This window comes from Astatotilapia calliptera, chromosome 19 (assembly GCF_964374335.1).
Source record: "Astatotilapia calliptera chromosome 19, fAstCal68.1, whole genome shotgun sequence".
NCBI lineage: Eukaryota > Metazoa > Chordata > Actinopteri > Cichliformes > Cichlidae > Astatotilapia > Astatotilapia calliptera.
In genome coordinates this window covers 21864977-21881404 of record NC_137440.1, presented here as the reverse complement: position 1 = coordinate 21881404, position 16428 = coordinate 21864977, and the positions used below count along the sequence as shown (strand labels likewise).

The 16428-nt window shown below is 39.6% G+C and overlaps 1 protein-coding gene across 1 annotated transcript; it reads right to left on the bottom strand.

Moving 5' to 3' along the window:
• Positions 1 to 1016: 1016 nt before the first annotated feature.
• On the bottom strand, positions 1017 to 12309 carry ptbp1a (polypyrimidine tract binding protein 1a). The gene is made up of 16 exons (XM_026151821.2): positions 12219 to 12309; positions 11385 to 11438; positions 11108 to 11138; positions 7716 to 7776; positions 7396 to 7568; positions 6849 to 6995; positions 6412 to 6585; positions 6038 to 6148; positions 5670 to 5850; positions 5474 to 5551; positions 5149 to 5306; positions 3679 to 3712; positions 2512 to 2604; positions 2035 to 2251; positions 1729 to 1806; positions 1017 to 1445 (listed from the first exon to the last, which is right to left on the bottom strand). The coding sequence occupies exons 1-16, from the start codon at positions 12224 to 12226 to the stop codon at positions 1313 to 1315; spliced, it is 1731 nt and encodes a 576-aa protein (XP_026007606.1). The 5' UTR covers positions 12227 to 12309; the 3' UTR covers positions 1017 to 1312.
• Positions 12310 to 16428: the final 4119 nt, after the last annotated feature.

The window sequence follows — 16428 nt, the reverse complement described above, 5'->3', positions numbered from 1 at the left end:
TTTTCCCAGGACCCCATATGCAAACTTATGGTGGGGGGAAAAATTATTAAATGTTAGACTGGATTTGATCCCGACCTCCTAATAAAGCTTTTATCAAGTTTTAGATGAATTGTTTCATTTGCAAGAATGCATGAGTTTCCATTGTTACAAGAGTTAGCAAGTGTAACAAAGCTTAAAGGACAACGCGATAAGCCCCTTTCAGACATGCAATCCCTTCCAATAATCTGACAGCATCCAAAGGTGTCGGGTTTGTGCTAAATGAACACCCTAGCCACTTAACCTACAAAAGCTGTGACAGCACTCTTACTAGGTTGGACCTTATGTAAGACTTTCAGCACGCGAGCGCGTGCAGTCACAGCATTATCACTGTGCATGTCTCTAGTACATCTGTTAGATGCACAGCTCACTAGAGAATGCCTTAAACAGCAATAATGTAGATAGTAACATTTTGCATATTTGAAACATCTATGAGAGATCTCTGAGTGTCTGTGGGAGGAGCGGTGTGCAGTCCTATGATCAGCATTGTGCAACAAACACACCCTGCTCTTAGTGACAATGGCAGAAAGAATATTCCAAAGTGCGGTTACACCTCACTGGCATTGCTACTGACAGTACTTGTTCACACAAGTCTTTTGCAGGTATTGTGGCTCTCTCCGTCATTGTTGTGGATTTGAGAGAACGAACGCTACAGTTTAAGCAAGGAGTCTCTAAATGACAGAATGCTGTCAGATAAACAGATAAATTAAACGGGCAATGTTTAGTAACTCATGAAAGGATGCCAGTGTACAAATTCAGGAGCTTTTCTTTTAAGGATAACACAGAAGAATAGGTGTTTTTTTTAATAATAGGCATTCTGAGTTGTCACAGTGGGGAAGCAAAGGTATAATAATGATTACTGTGAAACAGCTTGTATTAAACATAGGACCTATCTAAGTGGAGCCCTCATTAATACATCCCTGCTTTCCCCACTTTGAAAAGTCAATAGCTCTACGGAAGTCATCTACCAGTTTATGTCAGTCATTTTTCTACACTTTAATTTAAAAAGCTTTGACATCAACTTAAGACTTTACAACATCAACCAACAAAAAATTAAGTTGTCCCCCCCCCCCCATTTTCTTAAGCTTAGAAGAGAATCACAATGAATAAACAATGTTGAACCTATTAATGACGGTGAATGATTTGTTGTGAAAGGGGCAACATTCATCAAAAGAAACAGCTATAAATAGGTAATGGTGGCCATTTCCACTGATTGCAACCTCAAGAGTGGTAGCATTCAGATGGCAACAGACTTGGAGGATGAAAGGAAAGGCACTCAGATGGTGGACTTGGAGAAGGACACTCGAAGATGGTGGTTTTCCCCCAGATCATGGTTGTGGAACTCGATGAGGGACTCTATTGCCTCCTCGACTGAGCCCATCTGAATCAGAGCCATCTTGCGATCTTTTCTGTTAAAGTAAAATAAAAAAAATAAAAAATTTGAACAATTTGTTCTCAAAGTGTAAGATCCAGCGCACTTGTGTGTGGGTTTTTCACCATTTGCTTTGTTGTACTCTCAAAACTAGGTTTAGTTCATGTGTCTATCAGACTAAAAAGGCCAACACTTTACAACCTTAATTTAAAGCAGGCAATTTAACCAAGAGCTGCTGTAGAGTGTTCTGAAGAAAGAAGAACTCAGCCGCAAAAAACAAACAATTTGAGAAAATTGGGTTTAAATGGACTAAAACTTACTGAAAGAACTTGAAGGCCTTGACTGTTGCTCCTGAGCTGGCAAATAGCCTCCTGAGATCATCCTCCACCACAGAAGGCCTGAAAGCAAAACAGCAGAGAAGTTAAAAAGCTTTGTAGGTTTATGTTTGTTTACTAAGCTGCAGGTTTCTGTGTCTGAAGTTGTAAAACAACAAGGCATGATTAAATATAAAAGCCACCCCCTCCTCCACATACTGAGAAATAATGTCACGAACACCTGAAGGAAAAAGCTTACTGTGCAAAAGGTTGCTGGGTTAGAGCAGAAATGACGCCAAGGTTAACACTCACGGTATGTTGGAGAGGTGGAGTGTTGCAGAGGGTGGAAAAATGTTGGAGTAGTTTTTGGAGCCAGGCTTCTTAAAACGGTGCAGTGGAGAGTTGCTGAAATCCTTTGTGAGGCCCTGGTCCTCGTGGCCTTCTCTGGGAAGCTGCACTGTTGTGTGTTTTGACAACGTCACACGCATGGCCCTGCCATGAAGACGCTGGCCATTCAGGTGGCTCATAGCTGAAAAACATAAGTCACATAAACATGGTTTCAACACACTATTTGTTAGCACATTCTCCATCACTTAATTTAACTCTAAACAGCCACAACAATAAGCAGATAATCAGCCATCTATCACAGGAGGAGCTGAATTACCCTTTTAAGCAAAGGCTCCAAACAATGCACAGTATAATAATGTGAGGAGGAAAAAAAGAAAAAAAAGATGAAAGTGGTAGATCAAAGACAGAAAATTGTGTTTTGTAGGGCTGCAGCTTCGCTACCTAGTTGAGCCTGTGTGCCATCAGACATCTGGATTAGAGCATTCTCCTTTTTATTGAACAGGATCTTCACTCTCATCACATCGCCATACACACCTAAGGAGGAAGGGGAAAAGCATCACAATGCAAGTCCAGCAAATGCTACACGCATCATGCCTAAACCAGGAGCCACACAGTCAATCACAGCAACAACAACAATTTAAACCATCAAATCAGATATAAATAGTCACACTAAGCCTAAGGAAACAGTGTGATTGAAGTTACCGTTAGGCTATTCTAGAATCTTTACGTTCAATTCTGCATGGGTGTCCTGTAACCATTCCTACATAAGCCCTCTTAAAACTAACTACACATGGATGCTAAAATGCCTTAAGAGGGGAGAAATCGTGATTTGAAGACAAAAATCAAAGATTAGTAAAATGAGTAGTAGTGATCAATTTGATTGCTCTACTGTGAAGATAGAGTTGATTACTTCCCAAACTTGAGGGTCTAAACAGAGACATGCAGAAATAATCTAAACATGCACATACCTACATTTGAATAACTGAGAAAAACTGCAAGAGAATAAAACTGTGACATAATCCTGAGATTATGTCAACCCATAATCACAAAAAAAGCTGCAGCATTTCATCATTCTAGTGCAGCAGAGAGAGAGAATCACTGAAAAACAATCAGCATGTAAAAATGAAATTTGACCACTTTTTATGGCTAAATTTGGCTGGTGCAGAACCAGTAAAGGTTTGACTTTTATCCTCTTCTTTATGGTGATGCTTTAAAATTTAGATCGGCCTCCTGCCTCATTGCCAAACAAAATCATTCCCACATTTCTATTTAGCGGGGCAATATTTACATTGAAGGGCTTTGCTCTTTGAAGATGGGAAAAGTGCAAATGTTTTTTGCCCATGGACAAGTATCATAGCTTTTAAAAATTAAATGAAATGCTGCAGCTTTGTGGCATTCTCACCATACTTTTCTCACACAAACCCACAACAACCAAAACAGGTCATACAAACCCTCAAACAGACACCCCCACCCGCCATAGCCCTGTACTCTGATGATGAGCCATCAGTGGTTAAAAATAAATAAAAGCCAACAACATGAGACAAGACATGCCCACCTTGCCAGGTAACAGTAGTAATAAAAAAAGGAGATGAAAGGATGATAACGTACCGAAAAGAATAAAGAGGCAGTGTGGCGTAACGCTCTTTAGAGACAGCAGGAGGGAGCAGCGGGGCAGGGGGCCAAAAAGGGGAGAGGGAACAGGGGACAGGGGAAAAGAGACGGAGCGGAGTGGAGGACAGTGGAGTGGAGTCGGGACATGTCCGCAGGCCACAGGCAGCGAGGTCCACAGGAAGGCCACAGTACCATGGAGGAAGGAGAGGCATGAGGGACGAAGAGAATGAAGAGAGGAGAAGGATTTGAATAGCATAAGAGGATGAAGAGAAATGTGAGGATGGGGGGGAAGAAAGATGATGGAGAGGTAGATCATGGCAAAAAAATAAAATAAAATAAAATGAAAATCAGGGTGTCAAAGAGGTGCCAATGTAGTGTATGCGTTTTCAATTTGTGGTGGTGGGGGTGGGGGATTTCCAAATTAGGGATAATGGTAAGGGGAAGGAAAAAGGGTTGGGTGGATGGAAGGAGGTGGTTACAGTAGTAAATAACAGAGGAGTGACAGGAGGAGAGAGGGAACAATTGGTCATGGGGCGTGCAGTCAGTTGGCAAGATTTAAAGTGAGGGGTTAAAAAAAACAAACAAAAAAAACAAAAAGAGGGATTAGGGGGACAGAAAGGAGAGAGAGAAAAGGAAGTAAAAAAACAAAACAAGGTCAGTATACACAAAGAAATGTAGTGCTTCAGACAGTAGAACTGGCTAAATTAAAATGCACTGTCACTATGGGAACACTAGGAGAAAGAGAAGAGAAAAAAAGATTAACAATGAAATACAGGAAAAAAGGCAGAGACAATATGTACTTTTAAATTAAATGTCATGTTTGTTTAGATTACGTAGAGAATGATATAAAACAAAATTCTGAGCATCAATTTTAATAATTCTCGAAGAACTTAAACAGAATCCTTAAATAACCAAACTAAGTGTATTGACTACATTAACTACAGTAAATGTAATGAGCTTAAAGACTACTTGTATATTTATACACTATTAACGAGAATAATGTACATGATGTGTTGCTTTAAAACAAGACCAAAAAAGTAATATTGTCTCCCCAACAACTCAAGAATGATTTTAACTAATGGACAAAAATGAAGATATGAAATGGTAAGTTTTCTTTAAAGAAAACACAAAAAAAAGAAGTTAGTTTTTTGAATAAACTTAAAATTCACAGTGAGCAAAGTGGCAGGGCAGAAACGCAGCAGGTTTGGTCAAACACAGAGAGGTCCTGAAAGGGAAGAGGTTTTGACTTAATGACCCCCTTGCAATTAAAAATAGTGGTAAGGGTAGTTCCTCGTGCAATCACGTGAAGTGGTAAGACATGAGGCGTAAAAACATTCGTTTCATTTGATCAAGTGGATCCACAAGCCAAAGTGTAAACAAAAGGCAATGTAACTGTTGAATGAAGCTCAGCACTGAACTAAAACAAAAGCAAAGGTAGTAGAGCTGTTTAATAGCATGTGTACTGACCTCAGGGTTCAGATTGCTGACCAACAAGACATTGTGGCCCCCAGCGGCAGCAAGCCCTGACAGGCCGAGCCGGCTAGCGGCCGCTGCTGCCGCCGCCATGCCAGTGTGGCCCACACCGAGGGACGCCAAGGCACTAGGAATACCGGGTACTGAGAGACCTAAGAGCAGTAAACCACAAATTACTCTCAACTCAATGCAATCCGTAGATAAAAACCTGAGAAATAATTTAATCATGAAGATTATCTGCTATATGTACATCTGAATAAACTACTGAAATACAGACATTCGAATCAGAATAGCAGGAAATATATTTTTTTGTACTGACCTGCCTGCTGAATAGCAAAGGTTGGGGGGAAGGCATGAGCGCCACCATAGGGAGAGGCTGAGATTATACCTGGTGCAGCTATAACAACAAGATATAGAAGTAAGATTTTTTTTTTTTTATTAATATAAATTAAAAGAATGACAGTGAAGTAAATCCTGCGAATTCTAATTCAAAAAAGAATGGACTACATTCTTACCAAACGCAGCTGCTGCCATGGCCTGGTGGTCAATGGAGGGCTGTGAATCTGCAGTTGGAAGGTCTGGTCGGGTGTAGTCCCTGCTCTTGTCGTTGTTGTACTTGACGTTGAGGCTGGTAAGCTTGGAGAAGCTGATTCTCAGAGTACAGCAAGCATTGTAGATGTTTTGTCCATCCAGAGACTAAAGAAAACAGCGTTCTGTTAAACTTGAGATAACATATCTGGTGTGTTTTTACAGTGGCGAGTTTAACTAGTGACGTCTGAGCGACTGTTCCCAAAGTGTACTAACTGCCCTATAATGATATTGCTTTGTTTCAAAATGTCCTAATCTTAGTCCCATGCTGACAAAAAAAGTGAACCAATCGTACCATCTTGGAATGCTGCGCTGTCATGGCATCAGCATACTGGATGAGAGCCTGGAACTGGTTGTTCTTGGTAAAAGTGATGATCTTCAGCACTGTACCAAATTTAGAGAAAATCTGCAGGAGAGACACGATTATAAAGGTCATAATTTTAACACACCTAAAATAAATAAGAACTGCAAAACAGCTTTAGACTTTAGTGCTAGACAATGAGTGGTCAAATCAGTAGCTATACAGCTAAGATTTGAGGGACGTTTTTTTTTGTTTTTTGTTTTTTTAAGGTGGGGCATGCCCAGACTAGTTACTTAAAACATCTCTGACCAGTCAAAAAAAAAAAAAAAAAAAAAAAAAAAAAAAAAAACTGTAGTAGCTGCCTTTACCTGGTGGAGTACATCCAGGGTAACAGGATAGAAGAGGTTTTCCACTATGACCCTGAGCACAGGGCTTTGGGCTGCCGCTGCTCCAGCCATGCTACCAGCATCAGCAGAAATGGCCACACTTCCCATTCCTCCTCCATGAAGGGCATTAACTGCCTGCAGAGCTGCCTGGGCACGCTAAGGAGAAACAGAAATACTTCTCAGCATCAGTGGTGAAAGGATAGTACCACCGAGTGAATGTGTGCAGCATAATGTTGTAAAACAAAACAATATTTTTAACAAATGTAAATAAGTTATTCAATATGCATTTTTTCAGTATGGAGCCAAAACTTGAATCCCAGCATCAAGCAATAAGTTAAACAGCTGATGAAGCCTCAAATGCAAACCATTAAAATAAATATAAAGTGCACAGATCTGTGCCGCTGCTGTAAAACCCTTACCACTTGGTTTGGGGAGTTGTCCGTCTTGAGCTCTTTGTGGGTCGAGTACTGCATGTAAATGGGGTGGTTTCTGATGACAGGGGTAACAGAGGAGTAGTAGCTCACCATCGTCTGTGCACACTCCTCGCTGTTCAGTTCCAAGAATGCCTGGGACATAAACATACTTATTTTGTTTATCCCATCACATACAACAAAGGTGACACCCTAATGCAACAAATTTAACATTCTTATCGATTCTTTTTATCTGTTATTAACCATTATAAATAACACAATTAACATGGTTACAGTATTACTGGTTATAGAACTACTTCAAACAGAAAACAGGTGTTTCGTGACCTGCTGTATTCCTCCAGGAAATCTTAACATCAAGCAGTGTCTATCTACCAACAAAGTCACAAGGATGTAACAAAAGGGTCATTGTTATAATTTTAGGTCAGGACAGAAGGATAGAAAGCTGATCCCTCGGCTCAGGCCTGGGAAAAAAATAATTCAACCAAAACTGCAAGTCATACAGTTTGGTAAGCAGACAGGCAACCGTCTTTCCTACCTGGTTTTTCCCTTTCAGCATCAGCAGATTAGTGACCTTCCCAAAGGGCAGCCCCAGGCCAATAACTTCAGCCTCATTTATGTCGTTGGGCAGCTTGCGTACATGGACCACACGTGATGGAACACCAGGACTGCGGACGTCACCTTTGAATTTTTTGCTGTCGTTGCCATTGGCTGCAAGAGAAAACAGAAGCAGATACAATCAGGGAGGGAACAGGAGGCTCCGGTTCTTCCTGAATAATGGATTGATAACCATGGTAACACAAACACGTCAAGCACTTCAATAAAAAGGGGATTCACCCCTCCATGGCAACCCCCTACCTGAGTTCATGATATAGGGTCCGTTGGATATGCAGGAAGAAAAGAGTTCGTCGGATCCCCTCTGCAGAAGGAAAGGAAACAATGGTTCACTTCAGTGCGTTCACCCAATGAAGGCACAGCTTGGCAGGTGGAGAGCACGGTTCTCACATTACTAAGCTATTGTGTGATAAAGCAGGAAGTAATCTGATAACCAAAAGAGAACTGAGCAAACACACTTGAGAAGAACTCCACCTTCCTCACTAGGAGGAATCCAGCGAACTATCATGTCAGCAGGAATATCTGACTTCCCATTCCATTAAACGCCTTTTACAGTATTGTCAAACCTCAAGCTACTGTAACAATAGGCCATATTTTTGAGACAATGTGCAATAAAACACAATTATGCATAGCACATTTAAGTTGGAACAGGTAGTTTTCAGCTTGAAGGACAATATTCAGTCAGGTTTTGGCCAAATAGCTGTCGGTGAGTACATCCCATCTTCTCATAATCCATCAGGAGCAGGGATAACACACTGAAGCCCTTTGGATCGCAAGACAAGATGGGGACACTTCCACTCCACACTAGACTACTGTCTGCCTTTTACAGACTCCCTCTCTAGTACATAAAAAGTGCTGTTTCAGGGCTGTTCACATGGTTGTGTGTTTGTGGCTGAGTGAGATGAAGTATTGCAGTCACAAGAAGTGGCTCAGCAGCATAAGCTCTACAACACTCTACAATGAAGGTCCTGTTCAGGCTGAGACTAGGGACATTGTTACGCAGCAGCACACACATATGTAGCCCGGGGGACTCTCTGGGAGTTGAAGAGCCCGAAGCACTTTAACAACAACCAGTCATGCAGGTTTGCTAGCATTCTTCACCTTGTGAATCTAAATAGAGGGTGGGGTCAGGTAAGCCTGCATACAAAAACTTATGAGAGATAACATTTGGTCATGCCTCCAAACAGTAGAACAACACTGCAGTAAGACAGTACTACAAGCAGTGGTATAAATACTCTGGCTTCTACACAGCCTGACAGAACTAATCAGTCTAAAATATAAATGAGTAATGGGTACTGTTTAGACTTATGATCCAAAAGTTAAAAATATTAATAATATTAATAATAATAATAACAACAACAAGAACAACAAATAAAAAAATAAAATAAACAAGACAACACTGATTACAATGAACAGATGAGAATGGTGTGTTCCAATTTGTGGGAAGAAATTGGTCCCGATAATTCAGCCAATAGCAGATGCAAACCATGAGAAATGAAGGAAGTGGCTCCAGCCTGACTCGCTGGTTGTGGGCGGGCAGCGGCACACTTATCACTCAGCAGACTGGTTCCAAACAGGAAGAGCAGCAAGATGAGGTCTGCTTCCAGAGTTTTGCTAAACTTCCTCTGGGGAGACTGTAGGTTACTGTTAAATGTCGACTCCCTCCTCCTTCTTCCTCATTCTAATAATAACAACTGCAGAGCTAAGACAGTCCACGGTGCAGAGCAGGAGCATCAAGTCACTCACAAAATGGAGACTTGTGTTACAATTGAGCATTTAAACAGGATGTGTCAGAGTGCTTGCTAAGCCTATAGAAGAAAAACAGACCTGACCACGCATTTGCTTGAAGTCCAACACAGCCCAAATAAATGTATCAATGTGTTCACTTCCTTTGTTTGCTTAGGATGTGGACAGGATAACAATAATCTTCAGAGTGATGACACACTGCTGGCAAACACACCAAAACTTCAGCTTCCTTTCACTGACAACGGCAATACTTTGAACTCTATTTTTAAAAGTTAACATGTAGCAGAAGCAATTTCTCTGTCCCATTCACCAAGTTAAACCTGGTTTGCATTGCATCAGCAAAAGAGGGAAAGGGACACATACTCTCCAACTCTACTGCAGCACATAGGGAAGGGAAAGAAAAAAGAAAACACAAACAAACCCCATTTTCATCTTATAAGGAAACTAAACCTGAGGTGATTTATTTGTATGTGCCCTGCCTTTTGCAAACAACCTTATTTAGGGTTATAGGGGGTTGGCTGGTGTATTCTCTCAGGAAAAGTACAAAGGAGAGAAGCACAGGTATAGGCATGTTTGTTCACTGTGATCAGCCTTCACACTTGGAGGGGGCAGGGAGCTGTGCCTCGCCAGGGGGCTGGAGGGGGGAGATTGGAATGTGACCGCGGAATGCCAGACACTCTGCCCAGACGGAATAATTACAGATTCCAGCAAGGCAGGGCTCCATAACTCAGTGTCATCATTACCGCAGCACTTTAAATCCAAAAACAGAAGTAGTTAAAAAGAAGAAACAATCTCATCTGGAGTTAAACCCTCACTATTAAGCAGCAATCATTAAATCGTGTATTAGTGCACATGATGAAAAGAAACAGGCATTACTGAAATGAATAGAGGGGGTGGGGTGTGTCCCATGTATTGGGGGTGTGTATAAGAGTGCTTGTTCAAACACTGTAAAGACCTTTGGCCGGGAGGATGGCTACAGATCTAGGTTGAGCTCAATTAGTCCACCTACACTGAGCTGCTCCAGGCAATGTTACCAAGGATTACAGCAAAAACAGGAATTTTAACAACCAGCACCATGCTGAAGAAACGGTGTGGTTTCTTCCTGTCAAGTCTGCATGCACAAACATTCAGTTTCAGAAGAATACAACAGCTCAGTGACTAATTTACAAGTCCAATTCTTGCTAAGGATTTAACATTAGATAAGACTTTGTGGTTTTGTTAGAGCAATGATGGTTACATAGCCCTGTAATTGAAACACAACTGAGCAACAACAAGAGTCAGGGCAGAATTCAGCTTTCCCACATTCCAATAAGACCAACAGACTATTAAGGAACACACAAATAAACAACAGGAAGTTTCATTTCAACAGCCACACAGGCAAACGGAGACAGAACAGGAAAACATGAAAGCCCCACCTCTGAGAATCTATGCTAACATAATTATTGAATAATCCCCTTCCACCGTCTTGCTGTAACCTCTGTGCTGACCATTCAGCTCTATTTCATGAATGTTTAAAAAGCAAGTCAGTCTTCTCCTGCAACTTCATTACACATGAGAAAAAGCTTTGGAAAGGTATTCTGTATTATGGAGGAGGCTTGCAAAGTGATACACTACGTGCCACCAGAGCTGGCTCAGTTCTTTGAAATTGTCACTGTATTCTGAAAAACACACCTTTGTACAATATTACACATTTTTCTCTCTCTCTCTCTCACACACACACACACACACACACAACTATATATGTTACAAGACCATATTTGGAGTTAAAAACACTACATACTAATTTCAGCAAGTGGGAGTCATTACTTATGCTGTAGTAAAGGAGTGCAATACTGTAAAATAAAAAAGGAAATAAGCAACCAAGAGGAAGATGACTCAAAACTGCCTACCTTTGTGCCAGCTGATATGTCATGGACACTGCTGCAAAACAGAAAGAAAGTTCTCAGTAAGAAAATAAGGAAAACCATCCACGAACTATCCTTAAGTCATTGTTATAACATTCAACTGCATCGGAAAAAAAAACAAAAACAAAAAAACACACACATACACAATCCTACAACACTGTTAGCCCAAAAGGAAAACGACTTCCTTATTTAAAGCCATAAAGAGCAACAGGAACCCAAATGAGTCGTACACAAAGACAAAACTATACAAAAATTTACTTACTCAATTTCAGGGACGTAGCCGGATCCCAGAGGGTACAAGTCAGCGTCTAGGCGGCTATAACGGTTTAAAAAGAGATGCAAGTAAACTTGTGTGAGTTAAAAAAAAATTGAAAAAGAAAAACACCTATAATTACAACTAGACGCCGGGGGCGAATGCGAAGCTGTCTATGAGCTACTTTCGAAGTCCTTCAAACTTACGACATCAGACGATCAGAAGAGAAGGACACGTTCGAACTAAACAATACGCTATCATGTATCCTACTGCGATTAGATAACTCGGTTTAGAAGTCCCCGATTCAATCAAATGTTAAGGCCAGACATCTTCAACATGGCCCTGGCGCTCCGCGAACAAATGAACACGGAAATGAGACACGTTGCTTTAGCTAGCGCTCGAGTTCCCGTGAAACCAAGTTACAAAGGTACCGTTAGCCAAAAACTAATGTCCGTCGTAGCAAACAAGAGGCTATCATTGTCTTCCTTAAATAAAGGCAAATGTTCCTATCACAACTCAAATTAAGTTGCTCTTGCTTAGAGTTACTAACGTTTACGATAATTAAATAAATAAAATAAGTGCATTAAAACATTCACATTAGTATTGACTGTTAGCCAACGCTAGCGACGACTAGCAGCTGCTAGCTAGCTTACGCTCCTGCTAACTGTTGCATGTTTTGATGGAAAAAAAACTGTTTGAAGTTAACTTTTCTATTTCGACGGTACGGTGAAGGTACTTCAAACATCACAATATGTCCATAAGCAACCGAAATAAGATAAGAAGTTACTCCGCGATCGGTTTGTCTTATAAATATAAGTGTTAAGTGTGGCTCTTTTCACTTACCCGTCCATTGCACAAGAAAAAAACTGCAGGTCTGAAGCGAAGGTAGGGCGGCAGACTTGCTTGGTTTTCTTACAAAATGGCTGAACACACGGAGGCGAGCGCTGATTAGTCCAGGAACTTCCAAGAGCTGAAAACGGGCGGTGACCTGAGCTGCGATTGGACAAGAAGGCTTTCATTTTGTGAAAAAACCAGGGCCGCGGCAAATTTCCAGTGCATCGTATCAGAGACTCTTTAAGGAGTTAGGAGTTTGTTTTGGCTGCACCCAGATAAAAATACAGCCTAAAAAAGTGTTTTAGTTGTAAAAATCTACTCATACACATTTTCATCAAAAAGTGTTTAATAGTATACCCTAACAATCATACACACACGGCTGTTAACACACTGTTAACAACTTTATTAGGTTAACACGTGTAAGGTTTATGGTGTCCTAAATTAATCGTACTGTCAATTGCCAATATCATTTTTATGTTTCTGTAATAGTCAGTCCACCAGTATGCAAGCTTTTTCACTGCTAAAATATATTGATATTTTTTTACCAATAATTTTCAAATGTACTGTTCTACAGAAAAGCAGAAAAATAGTAGTAAATATTTCGATTCAGATGCCAAATTACAGTTAATTACTTGCACGCCTAAGAAGAAATAATTGTTTAATTATTAGCATCCATAAAAGAGCAGAGAGGACAGCAGCAAAAGCAAAGAGACTACATTTCTGAGTCAATATTGAGCCCACTTTGAAGGAAAACAGTAACAGTTAAGTATAGATATATTGTCAATATATAATGTGCAAAAGTAAAAGCAAAAAGGTGAAATCTCTCAGCTATATAGGTACTCTAATAAGTACCACACACACACACACACACACACACACACACACACACACACACACACACACACACACACACACACACACACACACACACACACACACACACACTAAGTTTAAAGTACCTAATAAGTGTATAAGTAAACAGAATTAGCTCTACTTTATTTAATTCATACAATATAGCAAATTGTCACAGTTGGTGGTGTAGTATGTGCTTTGATTTGTTTCTTGATGGTTTAAAACATTGCTGCTGCATTGAGGTTTGCGTTTTAATTTCACGTTCATCAGTGGGATAAGTAGGGATGGCTTTACAATAAAAAGGGAGCTATGTTGTTTTATTATGTTCGTATACCTTTCCTAATGCGAGGCTCGTAATAGGATAGCTGAAGCATCCATTTACCCAACACAGAAGAAAGGTAATTACTGGTGACTGATAGCATGGCAGCAATTAGATTTTGCTTTGTCTTTAGTGTTGATTTGCAAGATGTATTTGCTCCATACTTCAATAGATAATTGCGTTAGAACTCTCTTTTACCATTTGATTTTATTTTCCATGACTTGCTATATCCTTCTGGTTCATTCAGGGACATTTTTTTTGTTTATGCTTCTGTCAGCAGTATAACCTCAAAACAACACGATAGTAAAATTTGTTTCATCAAAGGGAATACACTTCTAACAACCTCAAGAGCATTTTTAGATTTCAATTTATCTGATATAAACATTGTAATATATGTATGCAGGATAAAGCAGGACAATTATAGTTATGCTGAATAATGCATACTCAACCCTCTACTTATGAATGCCATTAAAATGCATCCAACTCTTCCTAGAGTCCCTAATTAACCCTCTTTCTCTTTCCCTCTCTCCCTCTCTCTCTCTCTCTCTCTCTCTCACACACACACACACACACACACACACACACACACACACACACACACACACACACACACACACACACACACACACACACACTTAACAGAATTTATTACAACGGTGTAAAATGACGAAATTAAAAGATAGTAGATGTATGCTATGCCCCCTAGTGGCATGTTCTGTGTAGTGCACACTACAAAATTATGACGTCAGAAGACAGAGAAATTAAAATCCCGCATGCTCAGACTACTTCAGCTGTCTAAATCACACCTTTAACTTTATTTCTTCTTGCTTCATATTTTTTTCATTAATGATTGTACAATTTCATCTTCTTGTTTCTTGATTTTTCTACCCACTTAGCCCAATAATAAATAGATGGTTTATCTCCTCAGAAGGGTGTCCTGTACTCATATGTGCCTCCTTCAAATGGCAAAATCACACATTGTTCAGCTTATATTTGGTTACCACATACACACTCAATTTGACCTGCTGTAACAAACAATAGTTTTATTCAAGATTAAACATTTAGACGACCACAGAATAGATGAACAGGCATTGGTTTAACACAAGGTTGATTTTTCTGCTGCTGCCCCGGAGACCCACTATTAAGCAAAGCTTTAGCTCACCAATTTTATGCATTTCTATCTATACAGATGCATACAGACATACACATGTGCATGTATTGTATATACATAGGCTATCAGTTAGTCTTCTGTATAAAGTTTGCATCCCCAGATAATGTTAAACATCGGATCAAGGTTGGTTTTGATTAGAGTTTCTTGCATTTCTGGAATTAAAAAAACCAAAACAAAAAAACAACAACAAATAAAAACCTTTAAATCTGTCAGTTGAAGTGATGTCATCAACTTTAAAAAAGTTCATAAGACGTGTTACAAAGTTTCTTGGAGACTCTCAGTAGTTTGCATATTATCAATTGTCCTAACCGTGTTCATTTATAGTTATCACTTAAAGAACGAGTGTAGTATTCGATATACTAGTGACACTTCATAGTAGAAGGCAGTGTTTCCAAGTGGGTCATCGTAACCAGGAGCACAGCAAGAAAAACCCTGGTCTGAAAATGGCATCAGACAGACAAGTCCAGTCAAATGAACCTGACAAAGGCACCGACAATACACAGATGTAGTAATCTTTTTTGTTTTTTAAAAATACACACATCAAATACGACATACTGCCTTGCAAAGAGACCATAGAAAAAAAGGATGAGAGGCAATATAAGAAATAAAGTTGTACAATTATTTTTGAACTATACATAGACTATAACTTATCCATGCCTGTTGTCTTCCCTCTGGAATGTAAGAAGGGATCATTTCTCTGATGTTAAAAATAGGCAGGACTTGAGAGAATGCATCTGGCACTGAAGGTTGAAAAAGACTCTTATTCATCAAGCAGGCGAGAGTAGAATCCCTTTACCAGCAATTTGAGTAAGACAGATGGGACAGGTTGAACAATAGTTGGTGGATGAAGAGTTTTAGAGAAGATTTTGGATTAGCACCAACTTCAGAGATTTTTTTTTTGTTAACTGCGTGTCTCCAAGCATAGAAGGTGTGGCTATGATTTGACAATAACAATGAAACAGTATAGTAAGGAAATAATGGTGATAACATTTAGGTGATTCAGTGACATGGATGACCCTGGGGAAGGAGAAGCATTGGCAGTACAGTTTACTGACCAAGCTCATCCAGAACTGCATATGTCTGCCAAACACATCAGATTTTTTACTTTGAATTGCTATAATGTACATGCATATTTTGTCTACCATTAAATGTGGCTGAGATGCTTTTTTTCAAGAATTTAAACTATCTGTAATAGTGGAAGAAAGCTAAATGCTTGGATACCCGGATAAAGCTGAAGTCTTTATAATGTGTCCAAAGATATAATTAATATTTGCAAAAAATCTACTCAAATGCCCTCATTCTCTTTTCTTCTTCTGTAAATCTACTCAAGCACAATTAGGCCCAGGTGTACAAACAAAGAATCAGGGGTTAAACTGGGAGTATAAGCAGAACAGAAACCACCAGCCAACCAAGACACAGTGAAATGACTGATTCATCAAATTTTATTTGGTACATAAAAACAAAAAGCTTTTTTTTAATAGTGAGCTGAGCAAGCCCTCCTCTTCTCATTATGCTAGGATGAATCCCAGTTTAACCCCTGGATTTACATTCATGTTAATGTGATAGTGTATGCTACAGACCTAACAAGAGACAAGTTGAAACAGTTGCAAGGCTTCATGCAGTGCTACCTCATTAAGACATACATTGATTCTACTGTTGTAAGAAGAAAATTACTTAGGCCTTCCTAAACACTGTGTAATGATCTCATGAATCTAATCATAAAGTGATTTCATCTTACAGGCCTTTTCTAAAAACGTTGAAACACTTCTTCAAAAAGTAAATAAAATACAATGCAATGGAGAGCAAATTATTTGTATCCTTTTATTTGATGTATAATAGATCAATTGACGTAGCTTTGTTAGCAAAATACGGCAAAT